Source organism: Corapipo altera, unplaced genomic scaffold (genome assembly GCF_003945725.1).
Source record: "Corapipo altera isolate COAL_440 unplaced genomic scaffold, ASM394572v1 61411, whole genome shotgun sequence".
Classification (NCBI taxonomy): Eukaryota; Metazoa; Chordata; class Aves; order Passeriformes; family Pipridae; genus Corapipo; species Corapipo altera.
Window position 1 is genome coordinate 13,786,462 of NW_020884875.1, and position 22,429 is coordinate 13,808,890.

General features: G+C 39.1%; 1 protein-coding gene across 4 annotated transcripts in view; it reads right to left on the minus strand.

The window, feature by feature from the left end:
* The window catches only part of MAP1B (microtubule associated protein 1B), a 69,630-nt gene that overhangs the window by 43,096 nt on the left and 4,105 nt on the right, over positions 1 to 22,429 (minus strand). For all 4 annotated transcript variants that reach the window (XM_027634679.1, XM_027634677.1, XM_027634678.1 and 1 more), the window contains exon 2: positions 21,358 to 21,459. In XM_027634679.1, the coding sequence (XP_027490480.1) occupies positions 21,358 to 21,459 (102 nt within the window). The remainder of the gene's footprint in view (positions 1 to 21,357; positions 21,460 to 22,429) is intronic.

Below are 22,429 nucleotides of genomic sequence, written 5' to 3' on the forward strand. Positions count from 1 at the left end.
CATAGTCATTATAGGGTTCAGTGTTTACAGGTAATAATCAGAGGGAAGGCCAACAGAGCACATATTCTGGTGAGAGTCTGTTATAGATCACCCAATAAGGATGAAGAGGCAGATGAAAGCAGCTAGGAGAAGTATCATGATCCCTGGCCCTTGTTCATGTGGGGAACTTCAAATTAACAGATGTCTGCTGGAAATAAAACACAGCAGAGATAAAACAGCCTAGGAGATTCCTCTAGAGTGTGGAAGATACTGTCTCAGCACAGCTGATGAGGAAGCCAACCAGGGAATGTGCCCAACCGGACCTATTGCCTGTGAATGGATACAGACGGGTGGGTGATGTGATGGTTGGGGGCCATCTTGCGCACAGCAATCATGAAATGAGTTTTTGATTCTGAGAAGTAAGGAGGGGCATCACAACTGGAATAGTACCTTGCATTTATGGAGGGCAGACTTTGGCCTGTTTCGGACACTGACTGACAGAGTCCCTTGAGAGACAGTACTGAAGGTCAAAGGGGTACAGGAAGGCTGGACATTCTTCAAGAAGGAAATCCTACTGGCAAAGGACCAGGCAGTCCCCATGTGCCAAAAGACAAGGTGGTTGAGACAAAGACCATCCTGTCTGAACAGAGTTTGGCTGCAGCTCAGGAAAAGAAAGAGTTTACGATCTTTGGAAGAAGGGGCAGGCAACTCAGAAGGACTACAGGGAGGTCATGAGGTTATGAAGGAAGAAAATTAGAGGGGTAAAGCCCAACTAGAACTTAATGTGGCTACCGACGTAAAAGTTTCACTGAAGTAAAAATGTTTCTATAAATATAAGAGCAACAAAGAGAGGGCTAGGGAAAATCTCCATCCTTTATTAGATGTAGGGGGAAACATAGCAGCAAAGTGTGACAAAAAGACTGAGGACTTAATGCTTTCTTTAATAATAAGACCTGCTGTTCTCCAGCTACCCGAGGCTCCTGAACTGGAAGACAGAGATGAGGAACAGAATGAAACCTCGTTAATCCAAGGGGAAGTGGTCAGCAATCTGCTACACCACTTAGAACTGCACGAGTCTCTAGGGATGGATGCAATCAACCCAGTAGGAGCTGGTGGAAGTGCTGAGTACATTTACATTATTTGTCAGCAGTCCTGGGTAACCTGGAGGTCCCAGTTGACTGGAGGCTGACAAATGTGATACCCATCTATATGAAGGAAGAAATACTCAGGGAACTACAGGCCACTCAGCCTGGCCTTGGTGCCAAGGAAGGTCACGGAGCAGATCATCTCAAGTGCCATCATACAGCATGTACATGACAACCAGAGGATCAGGCCCAGCCAACACAGGTTTGGACCAACATGATCTCCTCCTATGACAAAGTGCCCCAGTTAGTGGATGAGGGAAAGCCTGTGGATCTTGTTTACCCAAAGCTTTTGACACAGTTTCTCACAGCATTCCCCTGGAGAAACTGCCTGCTTATGGCTTGGATGGGTGCACTGTTAACTGTCAGGATAGCTGGGCCCAAAGAGTGGTGGTGAATGGAGGTTCCCCAAGACTCAGTACTGGGGCCAGTTTTGTCTTCTGTCTTTATCACTGACCTAGGTTCAGGGATTAAATGTACCTCCAGTAAGTTTGTGGATGACACCAGGCTGGGTGAGAGTGTCAATCTGCTGGAGGGCAGGAAGGGTCTACAAAGGGATCTGGACAGGCTAGATTGATGGACTGAGACCAACGGTGTGAGGTTCAACAAGATCAATTGCCAGATCCTGTTGTTCAGTCACAGTAGCCCCAGGCAGTGCTACAGGCTGATGGCAGAGTGGCTGGAAAGCTGCCCAGCAGAAAAGGACTTGGGGGTGCTGGTCAACAGCAGCTGAACATGAGCCAGCAGTGTGCCCAGGTGGCCAAGAAGGCCAATGGCATCCTGGCCTCTATCAGCAATAGTGTGGCCAGCAGGGCCAGGGCAGCGATTGTCCTCCTCTACTTGGCACTGGTGAGGCCCAGGAGTACAAATAAAACATTTGTACAAAATACACAAATAAAACATTTTCGGGACTTTCTTCATAAGCTGCTAGTTTGAGTGGTTTAGAATTTGACTATTGTAATTTTCTTCCCTTAGAATAAAAGCATGGGAAACTGAAAGTCTACTGTACCATTTTGAAATGAGTAATGAAAGTTCACAAAAACACTGGGTTTCAGTTACATTTCTGGTCCTCCAATTGTTTTTGTTTCTTCTATAAATACAGAAAAATACAAAGTATCATTTAAAATTGCCTCTCTCAGCTTAAAAGTTTCCTATGAATCATCTAGTTCTGGCCTTTATAGAATCCAGTAGTTTTTTCTTTTATGAAAATTATATATTTCCTATGCTGATGGGCTTGGAGTCTAAGTAGGTGGGAAACTCACAAAAGAAGTGGAATAACATAAGAAACAAACAAGCAAGTCCAAGGAAGTGTGACACCAGCACAATTACCTGTAAATATACCAGCTTACAGCAGCACTGACTAGTTGTATTTGATAATACATGGACTTTACCGAGTTCCTCTGATATTAATGACAATTTTCTCAGCCTTCTTTCTACAAAAATTCAGAATGGAAATCTGTTTAAATAAGGCACAAAGGAAAGACTTGGCTTCCCATCTCTTATGTTTCATTAAAGATGAAGGGAAAGAAAATTTAATTCTAAAATCATTTTTCAAAGGGTCTTGTGTCAAATTTGGCCTCTGCATTGTTTATGCATATTATACATACAGACATGAACTGCTAACTATTTATGCAGAGTAAACATTCCTGTGCACATATGGTCTCCCATTTGGGGACTGATTCCATATTTCTCCATTTTATTACTTTGTTAACAAATGTAAATTTCTTTGTAATTAAACCAACCATTTATAGTTCTGAACTATGTGACCATGTCAAGATTTGCTCCAATTTACCCCCAATTATCAGGTATGTACGGTAAAAGGGAGCTGTTAGCAAAGGAATGAGATAGCAACCCCCAAAAAACTATAAAGAAACACAATAATGATGAATCTCTAAGCTCAAATATTTTTATGCCGATGACTGATCTGAACAGGTCATTTGACCAGGGAAGAGCCAAATGACCTGGTAAAATTTTAAAGGTTTAAGCTTTCTAAGAATTCTTCTTTAGCACTGATTAACCTGAAAATGATGTTTGAAGAGCACATGTAACACCGAGTATACACTGCACTCACTTTTTTTTTTTATGGGAACACGAAAGCAATTTCCAGGTCTGAATTTCAGTCTATTAATAAGTATTGCCTCCATGGGAAAAAAATATATTACTTTGGAAATAGCAAGATTTCCCTTGGGCTGATACTGGGAAATAACAGGCTTTTTAAAGGTCTAGATTGAGGGGGTTTTACTACCCTTTTTTTTAAAACAAGTAAAATTAAAGCAATACCAGGTACACTGCACTTTGATATAACCAACAAATCATTTTCGCTAGTAATGAATAAAGCCCACTCAGTGAGACTCTGAGTAACATCAGGGAAAAGAAAGTTTCCTCTAGTCTCCCTCATAACCTGCTTCTCTTCCTCTCAGTCAGCATTAGACCAATTCTCTTCTAGGGCTGGCTGCAGGGTGGATGGATGTACCAAGTCTAGCACTCTAGAGTGCTCTTGTTTTAAAAGCTATCTCAAAACAAAGCTGCACAAGAAACAAATCACACCTTTCTTGAAACATCCAGAGTGATTCTAGAGCTCTTTTTCTGCAGCCTTACCTGGATGATTTTCAATTAGAAAATACAGAAAAGCAGTGGGCAAACTTGCTCTCATTTTAACACCAGTGTCTACTTTGGCTTCTGTGTTCTATAATTATCACTGACATAGCAAGAAAGCAGCTGGTAGCTGTGAAAACTGAGGGGCTCTCTGGCCAACCCAGTCTTAGGAGATTGGCCATTCTCATTCAACATTTGAGTCTATTAGAAGGTATGTGAGCAGCTACCACAAAGAGGTCTGAGTGGACCACAGACCTAGCTCCACAGATTGGTGACTGCGAGTGTTATGCTGGAAAGGGTACACTAAAGGGCAGAAAGCAAAAGGGTCAAAAAAAAAAAGCAAAAAAATGCCACTCTCCCTCTTCAGGGCTTCTTTCAGCAGGAGCTACGAAAAAAAAAAATCTTGATGATGTTTTGATATGAAAATATTGAAAAACTGGACTTAAGTAAATCTAATAGAACTGAAAGACATTCTTTCAGCCCATGTAAAAGTGAACAATACGACAGTAAATTTCTGCCATTTTATTCTTTTATAGCCATGGGGGACATCCAGAGATTGCACAGAAAGTGAGTAAAAGCCATCCAGTCTGTCTGTTTACCACTGATCTTCCACTTGATATATTCCTTAGTCCCTATTGTTCCTCCCCCGAGAACTGCTGTCACTAAGACATCAGTCCTCATGTGCCTTAGAGGACAGATTTGCAGTCTCTGAGAAGCTGTGCTAGTGCTGATCTATTCATCATCTGGCAGACTGTGCTCTCACAGGCAATTCCATTATCAATATCCATCTCAATGACAGAGTACATCTTTTACATGTCTGGTTTCCAACCACATAGATCTAGGTATTATGCTAGGTCCCTTTTTCTGAAAATGGAGATCACCAACCTAGTGCAAGTTGTGTTTATTGCCTACTTTCTTTCAAGCAGCTGCATTGACAGAAGTTTTGCCTTAAAAAACATCCTAGATGCTTTGGTGATAAGCACACTGCTTTGGCTGAACTAAGAGAACTAACAACAATGTTCAGTTTTCCACATAACACCAACAAAAAATGAAATTAAATTGATCTTTGAAATCTGAAGCTGCGCTTTAAAAGATTAATATTTCAAAATTAGGTCAAGAACACTGGGAAAGGACCCTTCCAAGTTATTGGAGCTCTGCACCTAACTTTACATTATAATTGTTGTTTAAATGAGAAAAGTAATCCAGTGAAAATTAAATGAGCAATTTTCATTTCAATAAAGCCTCTGGGCATTATTAAGATTCACAGTACAAAGTGTCATGCTGCTTCATAATAAATTGATCTGAACAAGGTAGTAAATATCTACTGCCTTTATAACTAAGAAAACATTTTGCATTACCAGTGCTTCTGAAAGACTTACTGAACTGATTTTTTCCTTAAATACACAGCCACAGGTTAAATGCTCCAGGATTTTCCAGTGGCATCATCCATCCTCCTATACTTTGGCAAGCAAAATAACCCTAATTAATTAGTGTCTTCAGCTACTGTTGAACTCATTAGCAACCCTCCAACACTGTATGTTCTGAAGATATATCTTTAAGTGCAGTAATTGTAGGCGTGGGTTCGTTAGTAAGTATGATCAACATGAGTTATCAAAAATATTTTTCATGCGTAACAAAGAGAGCAAATTACTAAAGCAATAAAAGAAATATCTAAGATCTACAGCAGTCAATCTACATGATGTAATATTTAATTAACATAATTAGAAGTAGATTTATAATAACTTAATTTGCCACCTTCTTTTTTCTGAAGGAGATCAGGGATACTCTGTTGTTTCTTGAAGAACGTTTACGCCCTAGCTGGCAAAATGTCAGGTGAAATTAGACTGAGCAATGAAAAAAATGCTATTTTGGATGTGGTAGACTCCCTTTAGAAATCTTGCTGATTGCATACGGGCTGTAATCACAAGTGTAATTACAGACACTTGTGAACTATACTTCATTATAATGACAAAGTGTCGGCACTGGTAAGATATTTAACTCTCCCTGTAATAAATGAACACAACTCAAGTACACTTTTAGAATCATCATAATTTTTTTAAAACAACACAGGGGATGCTTAAGGAACACAAAACTAACATAGTTGCATTCCCTCCCAAAGGTTAAAACAACACAGTGTTTAATTTATTTTCTCATTTGAGGGGAATAGAAATCCCATGACTTTCAATATTTCTCTTGACAAAGAAATATGGAGACTGCCATTAGATTTCCAATGGAAGCTTCTGCTGTCTTGTGTGATAGGCAGAGTTGCAGTATTTTTCTTTTCTCCATATGAACTGTGACCCATTTTAAGTGTGGTACACTTAATTTTCTAAGGAAATTACACTAACAGGAGAACTCTTGCTAGATGTTGATGAATTGACCTATGATTGATGACAGTTCTAGCTTGTACAAGTGCACAAGTATTCTTTCTTAACAAAAAAGTACTTACCCATGGAGAAGAGAAATAACAAATAATGGAGGGATTGACCCTGACTTCACTGGGATCAAGAGCAAAATTCTAGCCCATTTCCAAAAGGACAATTTCATACACAAGATGTGCTACAAATTCAGTTTATATTTGAAGACTCCAGCAAAGAAAAGAGAGGTTTATTTATGCTGAACTAGTAAAATCATCTGCATTTGCCAGTCTGAGCGTACTTTTTAACTTTGCAATTGTGGTCTTTACTGTATTTTTTGGAGATGGTTACACTTCTACAAAATTACATTACTGTGTAGTTCATAAGATGTTAACCTGGAAAATGCACATTTTAAAACAGAAATATTTATAATATGTAATATTATAAATATACATTAAATAAAGCCATATATAAGGAAAATGCACTAAAGATAAGTTTTTACCTTGACTTTGTCTGTTAAAAATTTTGATTTATGGCTTCTGTTTCAAGACCTTTATGAATGTTCACAAATGAGCATATTTTGCATATTATTCCAACATGCTCTCTAAAGGGAAAACTGTTTCCCTTGCAGAGAACACTAAAAGTAATTTGAAAAGAAAAATCACAAAAAGAAAATCAACAATGACCTGATCATGCAAGCCCTCCTCATGTGACATTTACTGTATGGCCTCTATAAAGCTGGCCACTTGTGTTAAGTGTTTAGAAGACTAGATCACTTCATACTTGCCTTTCACATCATATTTGCATAACCATGATAAATTTAATAGAATTAAGCTACTGAAAGTTCTACCCAGCACAGTGGTTGCATATTACTCTACAGCTATGTATTTACATTTGGGCTTGATAATTTTTAGCCAGTGCCTTGACCCATTTTACATAGACTCTACACTGCTTCAAGGGAAGGACAGTGGTCCCTGAACCCAACTCCCTCTATCCAACCTAAGTATCAAATGAGAATAGCAAGGCATAGGAATGTAGATGAAACTAGAGATGAAACTAGAGACAAAACATGGTCTGTCACGTAACTGTTAATCCTTTTTAATATTCCACTTCACACCAAAGAGGATTTAATTGTTTCTTAAATGGCTCTAAAGCATCTGAAAGACTGTCTAACAGAGCAGACATTTATTTGAAAAAAATCTCTATAATAAATATTGATCTATCATAGCCATAGATCGTTCTGGAGTCACAGCAATCTCTCCTTTCCTAATTAAATTGTGCTAATATGAAAATGAAGGCCAAGCCCATAAGGCACAACAGATCTAAGGAAGTGTGGAAATGCCTGGAATTCATGAGCTCTGGGAAGAGAGGCAGAAAGGCTCAGGAACTCTGCCTGCATGCTGATGAACTCCACCAGATCGTAATCCATACAGATGCAATTTAAATTCCCTTGCATATCTTCAGCCTCAAATTCTTCTAACTGACTCCCGGTCATGAGATAAGCAGAGGGGGGGATGACACAACAGAGGTGATAAAAGGCGAAAGACTACTCCTTGCCACTTCTGTTCTGCCCAGGATTTGAAGGCTGTGTCAGCCACAAAGACAAATTTGGAGGGATAATCAAAATGTCATTTATTTCATCTCCCCATGGCATTTTAACTTTTACCCTGTAAGCTTTCCTGGATTTAGGACTGGTAACAATGTTTTAGCAGTCACAAAACACACACTTCCGCAGCCATGTGGTAGCACTTAAAAGCATTTCACTCGTCCTTGACATGGAGCTTTGTAAGAGATGGCAGGCAGTTTTTTCACCAGCTTGGCTTACGTTTTGGACAGACCCTCAGCTTCCTACAGAGGCTTAAGTTTAACGGAAGTCAGAAAACTTATTGCCTTGCAGACTTACAAGGAAACCATAGGAGAGAATTGCTAAGTTTTATTTCAAGTTGCTGGGTGCCACAGCAACCCAGTAGTGTTGCATGTTATTATACATGGAACCTGTTACAAAGCATAGTTACCCACAGCCATTTCCCTCAAACTGTCCGTAGATGTCTACAAATTGCAATCCTTCAGCAGCACTCCAATGCTGCCCTAATGTGTAACAGGGTAGATCTGGAGACACCCTTCTGTTTTCAGTAAAATTCCTCATAATTTACACTTGTTCAAGGCAGAATTTGTCAAATTGTTTTGGTAATCAGAATGTAAGATAAACTGCTGGATATGGTCTTGGGTGTTTTTTTCTTTTTTTTTTTGTTGTTTGGGTTGGATTTTTTAAATAAGTGGTAACAGACAGCTGCTTCCAGTGAGTATCCAAAGCTCTGCTACTCCACCACAATTAAATCAACTGAGAAGTATTTGATTGTCTATTTATCAGTATTTGCATATATGAAAAGATGTTCCCTAAACAGATGTATGCAGGTGTTTGCTTTCATAAAAAGGTCCTCACATGTTTGGTTTTTTATTTTAATACAGCTCAGAAATCTGAAGGAGTTACACGATTTTGAGAAGGCCTAATCTCAGCTTTTCATCTTTACTATTATTTTCAAATCAAATTGAGTGATCCCTCTCCTGTTTACTCTCTAACATCTGGCTAGTAGCTTCCTTGAAGAGAGTAGGTGGCCTTATTTTGAATTTTAATGAAGACCACGCTGCATAAATCACTGTTGATAGATTCCCTACTGGCATACTTGGCATAGCAGTCCTCAATGAGAAGCTGAAACAAGACAAAAAGAATCCCATTACAATACTGCAGATGAATAATCCAAATCATGGGTTGTCCACAGCATCTGAGTGTGACTGCCACAGTCAGTCTTTGCATAGTTGAGGGGCAAAGTTTAGAATTAAAATTCAGGTTTCTTGATTTATGATATATCATGTGTTCTACAGTCACTTAGAAAGACGTGAATTTTTTTCCCATCTCTAGGAAAGGCAAAATGCCACACTGGGATTTAACTTGTATGAACAAGTATTTTTAAACAGACAATACTGAATTTCTTTGTCAAACTACCTGCTACTGTACTCCTGTATTCCTAACAGACTGTCATGGCACTGACTGAGACGGGAAAAAACCTGATATATACTAAACTTGACAAGTGAGTCAGACTCTACTTGCTTAGGTCTCAGGTCTTTTATTCCATGCTGTGCTCTGAATTCAGCATGGGAGACAGGCACTACTGTACATCTTGGTGTGGTTTATATTGCAGCTTCAAAATAGGGGAAGCTCAGGTCTACTAGAGACATCCTGAATGTATAATCTCTAAGGCTGATTTTCTTATCTGTATCCACAGATGTGTTAATTTATGCACAAATATAGCTGTATGGGTAACAAACTTGCTTTCCTCCCTCCTGGCTCTGCAGAGTTAATGTATTGTTAATCATTTTCATAAAATGATCACTCTCTGTGGTCTTCAAACTGAGGGAGCTCTTGCCCTGCATGAGCTATACTCCGCTTCTCCTTCACTGCTAGTGAGAGATCTGAAGTTTGCTGAGCTCACTTCACATTGAGGGATTCGTCTTTCACAGTCAATAGAGCTGAAGTCTCTGAAATTTTGATTCCAAACAAGATCTCAAATAGAAACATATGTCCTACATCAGCAACACAAGTATTCATCCTGACTTTAGTATGTGGTCATTTAATGCACAGCAGTGAGCATGGGCATTGTGAATGCCATCTACTGGCAAAAAAAAGCACAAGGGAGCATAATTCCATGGCAGGCAATTTCCAAAAAAGGGTGAGTAAGAAATATGATCTGGGTTTTTAGTGTGTTTGGTTTTTGTTTTTTTCTTAATTGCTCATTTGAGTTTTTTCAATAAAGTAACTTTGCAGGCTATGATGCTGAATTTTATGTAGAAACTTCGGTATAAATGGATTTTGAATGGGAAGAATACTACTACACCTTAGTTTTATACTGGAAAAGCCTAAATAATAACAATTTTTAAGGCATCAGGAATAACGACAAAATATGAATAGAGCTGCAAGACTGAGATTGCTTTTACTTTCCTATTCTTATGGAGGGTACGCCTTATGAGGAGCAGCTGAGGTCACTTGGTCTGTTCAGCCTGCAGAAGACGAGACTGAGGGGAGACATCACTGTGACCTTCAACATCCTCATGAGGAGAAGTGGAAGGGCAGGCACTGATCTCTTCACTCTCATGACCAGTGACAGAACTGAAGGCAATGGCATGAAGCTGAGTTGGGGGAGGTTTAGGTCAGAAATCAAGAAAAGGGTTTTCACTCAGAGGGTGGTTGGGCACTGGAACAGGCTCCCCAGGCAAGTGGTCACAATACCAAGCCTGACAGAGTTCAAGAAGCATTTGGAAAACACTCTCAGGGACATGGTGTGATTCTTGGGGTGTCCTGCCTAGGGCTGGGAGTTGGACTTGATGATTCTGAACGGTCACTTCCAATTCAGCATATTCTATAATTCTATGATTCTCCTATTTCAAAAATATTTTAAAAAATATTTGGTGAGAATACCTCTGACACTAAAAATTGAAAAAAAAATCAAACTCAGCAGTGAATCTGTTTGTTATTGTGTCATCAGCTATAGCAACTGTGATTCCAAGCTTTATGTAGCCATTTGTCATTTGACCACAAATAGTGTCCTGTTAACTCCACTTCCAAAATAATGACTATTGTCGTACTACTATAGCAAGACCCACAGAAGCTACCTCTCTGCTGGTTTCAGAACTGTCTCTCCTGGTTGGAAAACATCTTCTCTTTTTTTCCCCTTGGTGATTACTGATGAAATGTTTTATTGTGTCCAGTCCATAGCCAACAAACAACTGAGTTACCTAGACTATCTAACAAAAAACAATTGGTCTAATATTGCCCTAATATTTTCTGAGAGTATCCCATCTTTGCAAGTGAGTCACAGACATGGGATAATACAGGGAGTAACATTTGGTGGGGTTCAGCAAGGACCTTGGTCTAAACATAATTTGAATATTGCTTAGGTTAAGTTAATAATCACTGACAAGGAGACATCAATCTGTTCAAAAGTAAGACCAACAAAAAAGTTAGAAGTGACAGAAGTCATCTCCAACATACTTAACAGCAGAAGGAAGTCAGAAGTGAAAGGAAGAACTACAAAACATCATCTGTGACCAGTCATCCCTGACCACAGCTTTTCCTAAACTCATCTCTTAAAAAGTAAACATTTATTTGTTGTCAGCTGTGGTGCAGCTCCAAGAAAGGCAGCAAGCCTGGAAGAGCCAATACTTACAAGATGCCATTAAAAATTTACCACTTAATTACCATGAAATACTGTGACATATAGGAAGACTCCAGAAGGAGCAGCATAGGTAAAGGAAGAAAAGTGTCATCTAGGATGAGCACAACCTTCTCTCAAGTCTTGAAAACATCTGCTAATTTGTGTGCTAATATGAAAACTCAGCATTTCACTCATTTCAGGAAAGCAGAAGGGAACAGGATACAATGTTTAAAATAAGCTCAAGAAATACAGAAAATCAGGAAAAATGGAAAAATAATTTTGGATGTTAGTGTCACAGAAAAAAAAGCCTTTGATCATGCTTTGTCCATGCAAAAAACTACCCATGCAGGGACACCAAAGCTGTCTCTGAAACATGGCAGTATAGCACTGCTAACTCAGAGCTGTGGCGAAGCTACATACTGATATGGTGAGACCCTCCTGATGGTCTTCTGAGAGGCCCATCACTGATGAGATCATTCTGCTCTGAGGAACTGAAGTCTGGGGCTGAACTGTACTTGGTTAGAGGTACCAGCTCATCTGCAGCTGCCCAGGTAGCTTTACACAGGGCTGCCTTGCACCACCACTCTTTCTGTAGTGAAGGAGAGCTTTTAGGGTGGTCCCTTCTTTTAATATCATCCCTGTTTTTTTGTGACTACAAGTCAAGACAAGAAGGGAAACAGTGTTAATTCTGCCAGGACTGGAATATTGCCCTGTGCTGAATATACATCACTACTGTCCCCCTGGAGAGCAGCAGGCACTGTGTTAAAAACTTATTCGATTCTCAGAGTACTCTAGGAATGTCTGAAAGATACATAAGGAGACAGGCAATTTCACAGATGCTCAGCTGTCTCCAACATCAGCAGGGAAACAGACTCCAGTTAGGAATGGACTGAAAGCTGGAGAAGCATCAACTCTGCTAATATATATTGTGCTGTGTGAAACTCAAAAAAGTAGAGACACATAAAATAAAGTAAATCTCTAAGTTTTTCCCAGATTCTCTGCAAGAAACTGATTCCTTGCCCTAGAATTTTCTTTCAGTTTAGAGCAATTTAATTACAAAGGTAGCACACAGGCCATGAAACAGTCCAGAAGTCAAAACAATACCTTTTTAGGTAGGTACAGGTCTAACATGATTGTATTATACTTTTCAATGAACTGAATAGTAAGTCTATACTGTTTAGGGAAATCTGAATGCTTTGCATTGCCTTATTACTGTGTATAAATGGTTGTGGAGAACCCACAACCCACACCAATCAGCACAGCCCAGAAAATGGGTTTCCCCCACTCAACAGCTCCAAACAAATTAATAGTACCAGATCCTCCTATTCAATATGAAATGAGAATGCTAGCAAGGTCTTCTTCCCCATGGTAATCCCCTACTTGATCATCATGGCTGGGCTTCGCGAACGAAGATTTGGGAAGGGCTCTACCCACGTTCGTTAAAAGCACGCTGGTGGCTAAAAAGGCCAATATGAAACAGAGAAGTCCGGTTGCAAAAGGCACAGCAGAAAGACTCCTTAGGTGGTATATTCTGCAAGACACGATTTTTTGTGCGTTGTCTTTTCTCCTCAAGGGTGATCCTGTGTGCTTTCTCAAAAGCATCAGCAGCATTACAGATGGTGTCTCCAGACCTCCTGACTGGAGGCCAGAGTAGACCAGTTATGTTGATCAATATGGCCAAGGCTGAGATGTTGTTTCAGGGAGTCCTTGTATCTTCTCTTCGGGGCTCCTCTCGTGCGGCAGCCAGTGGCAAGTTCACCACAGAGCACAATCTTAGGGAGGCGGTGGTCCTTCATCCTGGAGATGCGTCCTGCCCAATGCAGCTGTGTTCTCATCAGCATGGCCTCTATACTTGTGACTGCTGCTTGTTCTAGAATAGACATATTGGTCACATAATCTGACCAGTGGATGTTTAGGATTGTACGGAGACAGCGCTGGTGGAAGTGTTCTAGGAGATGCAGGTGGTGGCAGTAGATGACCCATGATTCCAACCCATATAAAAGAGTAGACAGCACGATGGCCCGGTAAACACTGATCTTTGTGCTCTTCTTCAAGTGTTTATTTTGCCAAACTCTTTTATGAAGCTTTCCGAAAGCACTGTATGCCTTTGCTAACCTGCTGTCTATCTCCCCGTCAATCTTACCATCCAAGGAGATGAGGCTACCTAGGTAATTAAACTGTTGGACTGATCTGAGCTCTGATTTGCCAATGGTGATATGGGGATGATGGAAGACTTCCTGAGGTGCAGGTTGATGGAGAACTTCAGTGTTCTTTAAGCTGAGTTCCAGCCCATAGAGCTCTTCTAATCATGAAGCCAACTCCTGAGAGATGCCTTTCGGTTCTGGGTTTACCTGACTAAAAGAGTGTATAACCGGCACGCTGTTCTCTGAGGCTGCCTTCCTCGTGGAGACGAACTTCACTGAGAGCAGCAATGTCGATGCTGAGACATGACAGTTCGTGGGCAATTAGGGCAGAGTGACGCTCAGGATGTCCACTATCCACAGTATCAAGCATGGTTCTTATGTTCCACCATGCGAGAGTCAATTTGGTTACACCTTTGGAGGCAGGTGTATGCCTTTGTCTTTTGATCTTTGTGTGACCACATTAGATGCCCGTTGGCCGCAGTTAACCAACCAGGTGAAGGGGGAGATGAGCTTTGGTTAGGCCACCTTTGATATACAATGACATTATCCCACCAAAGCTGAAGACAAAATGTGATTCTTGTTATAATTACAGGCTTTAATAGGTACAGAAGGTTGTTAGGTGCAGAGCAACTACTACTGCTAGGGACTCCTCAGCAATGCAAATGGTGCAGTCAAACTAGTTATGCACCTGAGATGGTGCTATGATCAAAGAAGCCAATCCCTACTTTTTAAAGAGTTCCTTAAATATTAATGTCATCTCCATTTGGATTTCTTTTCGGTGACTTCAGTGTCTTTCCTGTGTTATGTTGAAAGGTGACGTGTTTTCATCTGATAGCAATTCACATTGTAGAACATAATAAAAAAACAAATGAAATACCATTTCGGTTTTTTTTAATATAGAGTGGATTGAAATGGAATAAGAATGGAATTATTTAAAACTTCCTGTTGTAAGATTAAAATTTATGAAGTTCCTTCAAAATGTTAAATGTATGAAAGCCTAATTAGTATTGAAAAATATTTAAATCTTCCACATCTAATGAACTTTTAGAATTTGAGCTTTGCAGCTAGTAATGATAAGTTTGAAAGAATCAATGGCACTCTACAAATTATTATGAGTAATGCCACTGAATTATTAGTTTGAGACAAGCATTAAATCCTGTCCTGAAATACTCTTGAAGGTTTGCCCCCTATATCTATTTAAAGTACTGGTCACATATTAAAAATGAGCAAAAAAATTATTTTCTAAGTTTGTCTGTTATGCAAGCTACAGAGTTTCTAGAAGAGTTTAGTATTTCTCACTGGGATTGACTTAACTTTCTTCACAGCAGTCAGTAAAGTGCCATGTTTTGAATTTGAGTCTAGAACAGTGTTGATAACACCAGTGTTTTGGCTGCTGCTGAACAGTGCTCAGACAACATCAAACTTCTTTTTCCCCACTCCATCCACCAGTGAGTGGGCTGGGGGTGGACAAGAATTTGAGAAGAGACAAAGCTGGGACAGCTAAGATAAGCTGGCCAAAGACATGTTCCATACCATATAATATCATGCTCAACAACAAAAGCTGGAGTAGAGGAAGAAGGTGAGGGTTTTAGTTATCAAGGTGGTGACTGTTTAAAGACTGGCTGGGCATTAGTTTGCCTGTGTGAGGTGCTGAGCAATTTCCTTCACTGTGCTTGCTGGTTTGGTTTTGGCTTTGGTTGGGTTTTTTGGGGGGTTTTTTGTCCTTTTTTCTTTCATCTGTTAATTCACCTTTATCTGGATTTATGCATTTTCTTACTTTTGCTCTTTCCACTCTCTCAGAGGTGAAGGGGATACTCAATCCACCATAAAGAGCTTACAAAACCTAAATAAGCTTATTTGTGAGTCAGGATATGGGAACCAAAGCTGGGATCAGCCTTTTCTCCAGAAGAGCTACAGAACTGCCATAAAACTGGTACAGCTTCCAAAGGCTGCCATTGGCAGTGAGGAATTGACTTCCAGGTGAAAGTCTCCGTGGCTCACTAGAATCACTCAGATTACACAGCCTAAAAATATGGTTAATCTCATTGGAAGAGGGTTTTTTGCTTGGTTTTCAGGCTTTTTTGTGAGTTTTTTGATTGTTTGTTTTAAATAAAACCCCAAGCTTTCCAGAGTTCCAATGGGCAGAATGTCCCACACACAGCTATGCAGGAGACAGGGGCATAGGGACACAGGACAGTGACTCATGTCACCATTATAGACAAGTTTTACAGACAAGGCTGATACCAGGAGCCACAGTAGCAACTCTCATTCTGTAGCTGGCAGCAGAGATAACCATGTGCTCTCCATTCCACTCAGGCTAGAGACAAGGAGTGTCTCAACTCTTCTTACCTGGGTCTGGTCATATTTCTAAGTATAGTAGTACATAGTTCACTGCAAATAAAGTAACATTTTTGTCTGGCAAGAAAGGAGTTAAAATGTTCACTTTCTCCCTCACTATGTGATAATTTGGTTCTTGTTCTACCTTCAAAATACTAGATAGCATTTTCTCTAATCCAAAGTCCAATCCAATTATTTCAGTGGCCTTTGGATCAAGTCTCTTCTCATTATAAAGTCCAATTAAAACATTTAATGTTTCTCTCAATAACTGATAAACTAGACGAGAAAGTAACACAAAATCCAGACAATTAAAATGGTAAGTCTTTACAAAATTAAGAAAAACAGACATCTGAGAAAAATGTTGCTCATGACAAACAGATATTAGATTTAAGAAGTAGCAATGATATTCTGGTTATACATTTATTATAAATCCATGATGGAAGAGATGAGAGGTAGGTCATCTAAATGATACTGGGCAGGGGTCAAAAACAAAATACTGTTGAAGTTTTCAGTTTCAGAAATCCCACATAAACAAAACCTTACAAAGAAAGATTGAGGAATCTCACAAGGGACAAATAAGGAATTATAATTCTGTAAGATAACCCTTAATAAAATAACCTTTGTGAACATACCATTAGTTATGCTTAATTATCATTCTAATAAAGAGGAATGGGAATTCAAATTTCATAATGCGGTTAAAATTCTATCATTATTCATAACTAACTTAATCCCATTCCTCTGGTAGCTGCCTCACACAGGTCAAAAATCTATTCTCATAACATGTGAGCTATTCTAAGACTATTGAACTCATTGTATATACTCATGATACGCAGCATTCAAAAATAACCCCTCAGTAATTTTGCTGACTCATGCTAACAGCTTAGCATCAGCAGGTACTGGTATTTTGGCAGCAATGTAAATTCATGCTAATTTTCTTTGAGATCTTGACTAAAAAAAGAAGAAATGGAAGTCAATCCCAAAATGATTGTCACATAAGTGCAATAACACTCACTTGAAAAAAGACAATAAAGTCCCTTATTAGCCCACCTCTGGAATTTTGATTACTACTAAGAAAAGGTTTTGACAATTCTTGTATCCACAACATATAGCTGTTACATTGTAATTCTCTCCTGAACCATCAAAATCCTAGGATACCTCTAAAAAAAAAAAAAAATCTCACCAGCAGTCCAGAGCTCCCCAACCGAGAGCCTCCACAAGGACCTGGAGCTCCCTGGCCTTGTGCCGTGGGCAGCACCACTGCCGCAGCCCTGGACCACTGGCAGCTGCAGGTCACTCTGCAGGGACACCATTCACAGCCACTGCTGCGTGACTCAGCTCAATTCACTTTTCAAGTCCTAGTCTGCCTCCATTTTCTTTCTTCCAAGGCACAAATATTTAAGAGACACAAAACAAGTCTAGTATGCAACTAAAATTAATCTCTGCAAATGCATAATGAGGTAAAATGACTCCACTCAATAGATATTCCAGCTATCCATAGTCTCTAATATCAGAAGAATCATATTTATAGCATATACCTAAATGTGCATACCAGACTACTTGAAATATTAACCAAAATTAATTCCTAGACATTTAGTGATGGTACTCTGATACTACCTGAGAAATCTGGTCTGGCCTTCTTGTCTTTTCTTTCTTCCAAGTGATAGGTTTTGCTTAAGTACCTACGTACTCTGACTTGACAAATTTTGGCAAACTGGAGTTTTCAGTAAATCAGCATTAAAACCATGCCCTTTAGGATTTTATCAGTGACTTCATGAGCTCACATTGCAAGCTACTAGGTGCGATGTTAACTGGATTTAGATCTACTTTGACAAAGGCAATAGGACTATACAGCATTTTGGCAAAGTATGAAGCTGTGGTCATTGATGACCAACACTCCTAGATCCAAAAATTCTCCACAGGTTATTCCCCACAGGTTACTAGCAGTCCTAAACAGTAACTTTCGAAGTGGTAACTTTCAGAATGGAAGTTATTGAGGCTTTTTGGGACAATCACAGTTTCAGAGGACCATGACCTTTCTTTAGGAAGCCTGACGGAAGAAAGCTCACTGCTGTTGCTGCTGCAGGTGGCTACCAAAAGAAAATCAAACATGTCTCACACTTTGCCAAGGTGCCCCCTGGCTGCAGGCAAGCTGCCAGTTATAAAGGCTTAGGCACAGGTAAGGAAGGAGTCACTTAAGTCAGCTGTAGGCGTCTGTACTGGCTTATGGGCAACAGGAGGCCTCCTGGTATTGTTCAGATAGGAAACACACATGTTCTTGGTAACCACAGGACAATGTACAAAGGACAAAGATTGAGCAGTATTTATTAGAATGTTTGGGGTGACTAGCTACTAAACAGCTATTTAAATTAAATGGATTTCATCTAGACAAGGGCTTGAACATACACCAAAGCAACAGTCAAATATTCCCAGGTAGAGACTGAGAGACAAAATGGCAGTGTGGAAGTCTTACAGAGGGGCCCTCACTGGCTTCACACTCCCCCACGCCCCTAAATCCATTTACTTAGTCTTTTGTGAAGCTGCTTTATTCAGCTGAAAGTTTCTCATTAATTAAGAAAAGATTGGTAAGTGCAGCTGCAATTTCAATGGAGCTCTTTCCAAGACTCTCCATTTTCTCTGCCTCACTACCAGATGCACAGTTCCTTCTCCAGCTTGTACATTATAATTCATTGTTTGCATTTTTTGTCCTTTTGACATTAACATAAGATGGAAGTTATCATTACATGACAGAGAAAACAGAGGCACTACTGGAGTAGCCCTTTTAAAGTCATGTTGCCTGTCGTTTTTGCAACCACTTAATTAGTTGTGCTACTCATTTTTCACCAGCACCTGACATCATCTCTCCAAGATTTGTTGTTATTATTAAGGAGCCTGCTAACTCAGTTCCTTCACAAGATAGCAGAAAAGATCTTCTGGCATTTCCAATCTGAATCCTATTCTTCAGGAATCATAAATCACCCATAAATTGCGCAACAGCTAAATACAATGTGCACAAATACCACTGTGACAACCCATTCTCTTGAAAAGAACACAAAAAAAGTGTTTGGATCCAGTCATGCTCCCTGCAGTATCAGTATGTACATTGCTATCCAGTACACAGTGAGAAGGATTAGACCTTAAATTCTTTAAGTGAAAACACAGGAATGCTTTGACAGAGATAATCTCTTGTATGTTTCTCCTTCGACATCACAGGCATATGTCATGAGGACAGAATTGGCCACATTTCCTCCAAGGTTCCTTTTGGTGAACGAGCCCTACCCTTCACATTGCTGCTGTGCGTATCCTCGAGCTGTTCTGAAAAGCATAGAAGCATGTACTGAGCCAACACTGCAATTACCATAATTAAACATGATAATCAAACAGGCTTCAGTCAGCAGGCAGACCTGACTACAGTAGGAGCCTTCCTCAAGAGTAAACTGTCCCTACATGCGAGTCACACAAAGACTTCGGTCTCAAAGGGCTGGAAAAAAAGCTGTTTAATTACATTCCATAGACAAACCATCACCTTGGATGAATACTTCCCTTGGACAAAAGGTCACCTAGTTACCTAAATCCCACAGAATTTCTGAGTTTGAGACCATAAGAGAACATGTACTTACAATCATTTCTTTAGTATGAAAGCTGACCATTTCAGCAGCTAAACACCCAGAATTCAACATTTGGGTGCTGTAATAGAAATCAAAGATTCTGAAACATTATTTTAAAAAATGGCAACAAGGAAACCTTTTCTCTGCCAAACAGTAGAGAGGATGCAAAGGAGCCTCATGTTTCTCTAATTCAACATCAGAAACCAGCAGAGAAACTAAAATAAATGATCCTCTGATCTGTACATGGGGATTCTAGAGATGCAAATGGGCTTCTCCAGAAAATTTTAGACACAAAAGTTGGTTAAGAGGGATAGCTTTGTGCCTGGATATTGCCTTTATTCAAGTTTCAGCTTCCCTTAATTCTCTTTAAACATAGATTTTCGCAGTTTCTTGTTTAAAGATTAAGCAGTGGTGAAAAATACATTCATTTCTGCTTGTCAGAGATGTTGATGAATTCCAGTCACATGCAATTAAGCTGTAATTCAACACAATGACAGACTAAACAGCCAAGTCTAGACAAACAAGGAAAAAAAAATCAACCAAAAATACAATTCCTAGAGAAAAATTCGCAAACAATTCTACATTCTTTCTGTTGAAAAGGGGATGATAATATTATTTATCATATGAAATAAGAGTATTTTCTTTATTTTAATTTATGCAGTGGTACCAGAATGTGTCATCTAAACAAGACAGTAAAAATATTAGACATGCTGTAATATTTTTGCTACAGGAGAAACACGGAATCTTTTTGTCTCCCTGAAGTTTTAAAGTAAAACACACACATGCTAAAAATGGGATGCATTGCATTTTGCCTTCCTTAAAAATAAATCCCCTCTCTGTAAAAACAAAGCAACTAGTGTGACCAAGAATATGAATTGGCTTCATGACATTTAAACTGAAATGAAAGGCATGTATACTAGGCCTGAGTTTACTCCCAAGATTTTGCCTTGAGTCAAAATCTTCGTGCTGTGTGTTGTTGTATTAGTTCTGATGGTTTTCAAACCAGAGGAAGAATCATAGAGGTATGTAACTGTTTTCTTAACTCTGACAATATTTTACTCTCTATACATATGGGAAGATACAGAAAAAACTACCTTAATTTATGCTGCAAGAAGAAAAACTAGTTACACAAGACATTTTTTCACATTGTTCAAAACCACGAGATCAGTGCTGTCATACTAACATGGCATCAGGATCTCTTTGTCAGCAATGTATACCAACAGGCTTTAGGAATGTGATGTAGTAGCGAGATACAACATTTCATCGCCCTTTTTCACCACTTAAGAGATACCCCTGAAGCTGGATTTATAACATGCATCAGTACTAGGTTGTACTAGTCAATGTGCACATGGCCACAGTGATTCCATCAAGGAGAACAATCTCTACTACTCGTTGAAGGTCAGATATTTTTACATGAGAACGTTGATTAATTTCATCCATACTCACTCAGCATTTGTATTAGAGAAATGAAATCTTACAAAACTTACCAAACACTTGATTTCCATACAACCAGAACAAAACCAAATTTTACACTTCACCAAATTGGAAAACAAATGTTTCACTTTATTGTATGAATCCTTGACAGGAAGGACAGGCTTGAAAAAAGGTAGCAAAAGAGTTTTAGTCTTATGAGCCCTACAAATTTCCTCATACAAGCCAAAGAAAGTTACTGTGAGTGAAGGTAGACTCACCACAACTCAGCTTTTCATACTAAGGAAGAGAAAAGTCCATGTCCCTTGGGAAGAAACATAGGGCTTGAGCTGCACTTGTGCAACAGCTGTGACATCAGTTCTGGCTCCATCAAAACGTAGAGCAAACCTTTCAGGTTATTTTTTTGTATGTATTCTACCTACTACAATAAGCTTCAGTATCTGGGGCTACTAAATTGGTGCTACATAAAGAAAGTGATCAGTCAAAAAGGTAAGTTTTCTTAACTTTAATAAGGCCCTAAAACCAATGTAATTTATTAGTTCTGCTCTTAAACTCACCTCGAACTTCAGGAGAGAATCGAGCTGAATGGCGAGACACAAAAAGTTTCAGTTCTTGATCCAAGTTGCATTCGACCAAGTTTGTGTCCCATGACCGGATTCCTAAAATTCAAAATACAAAACACATCTAGCTTGAAACATGAGCACTGGAAGTTTTAACTGAGTATGTCTCCATTTGCATCCAGGCTATTTGCATATTTCTAAATGCCAAACCCAGCCTCGCTTCCTTTCAAGGCACACTGCTATTTTTCAGAATGTGCTGAGTGCTAAGAAGACTCTGGCAGGAATCAAAAAGAGTAAATCTGCCTTCCAAAAGGTGACCATTCTTTAAGCTTTAGTACTGCTGGTCCCATACCCTCGTAGCCATTTTACAATAAGTCACCAATGTCCCTAGCTTGACTTTAAAATAGAAATACACAGGCTTACAAAACTGAAAGAGTGAATCACTCAGAGGACACTTTTGTCACATTGCATATTGCTCTTCTGAGGAAAAAAAAAAAGACAACATTACATAGCATGTTGCTAATTAATATTTAAATATAAAGTATTAAATTGCTGACTTCATTCAAAAGCTTTGAAGCATCCCATATTTTAAATTAAAATTTGTTATCTTTTATTTATGAAGTGTCAAAACTCTAGTTTTGTGATTTAAAAATGCTATGCTTGATCTTTTTTCTTTTAAAAACTAAACAGCACATTGCTGATCCCTACTGCTTTTCCCCCCCAGTTACTTAGAACATGAGACTCTTGACACATGTATAACCAAAAAATGTATTGTTCCAAAATATATTTTTAAGGATTGAAATTTGACCAGGAAAAAAAAAAGGCATTACAGCCAAAAGACAAGTTTCTATTTTTTTTCATAAGATTTTGATGGCTAATTAAAAAAACAACCAAAAAAACACCCCAAAAAACCCACCACCCAAAACCAACCAAACAAACAGAAAAAAAACACCAAATTAAAACACCAACAGGAGAACATGCTTTAGATCTTTCTATCATTTGCTTGTTTTGAAATTGTTATGAAAAATCTTCTGGTTTTGAAAAAATGATCAGGCAGCAGCACTACAGG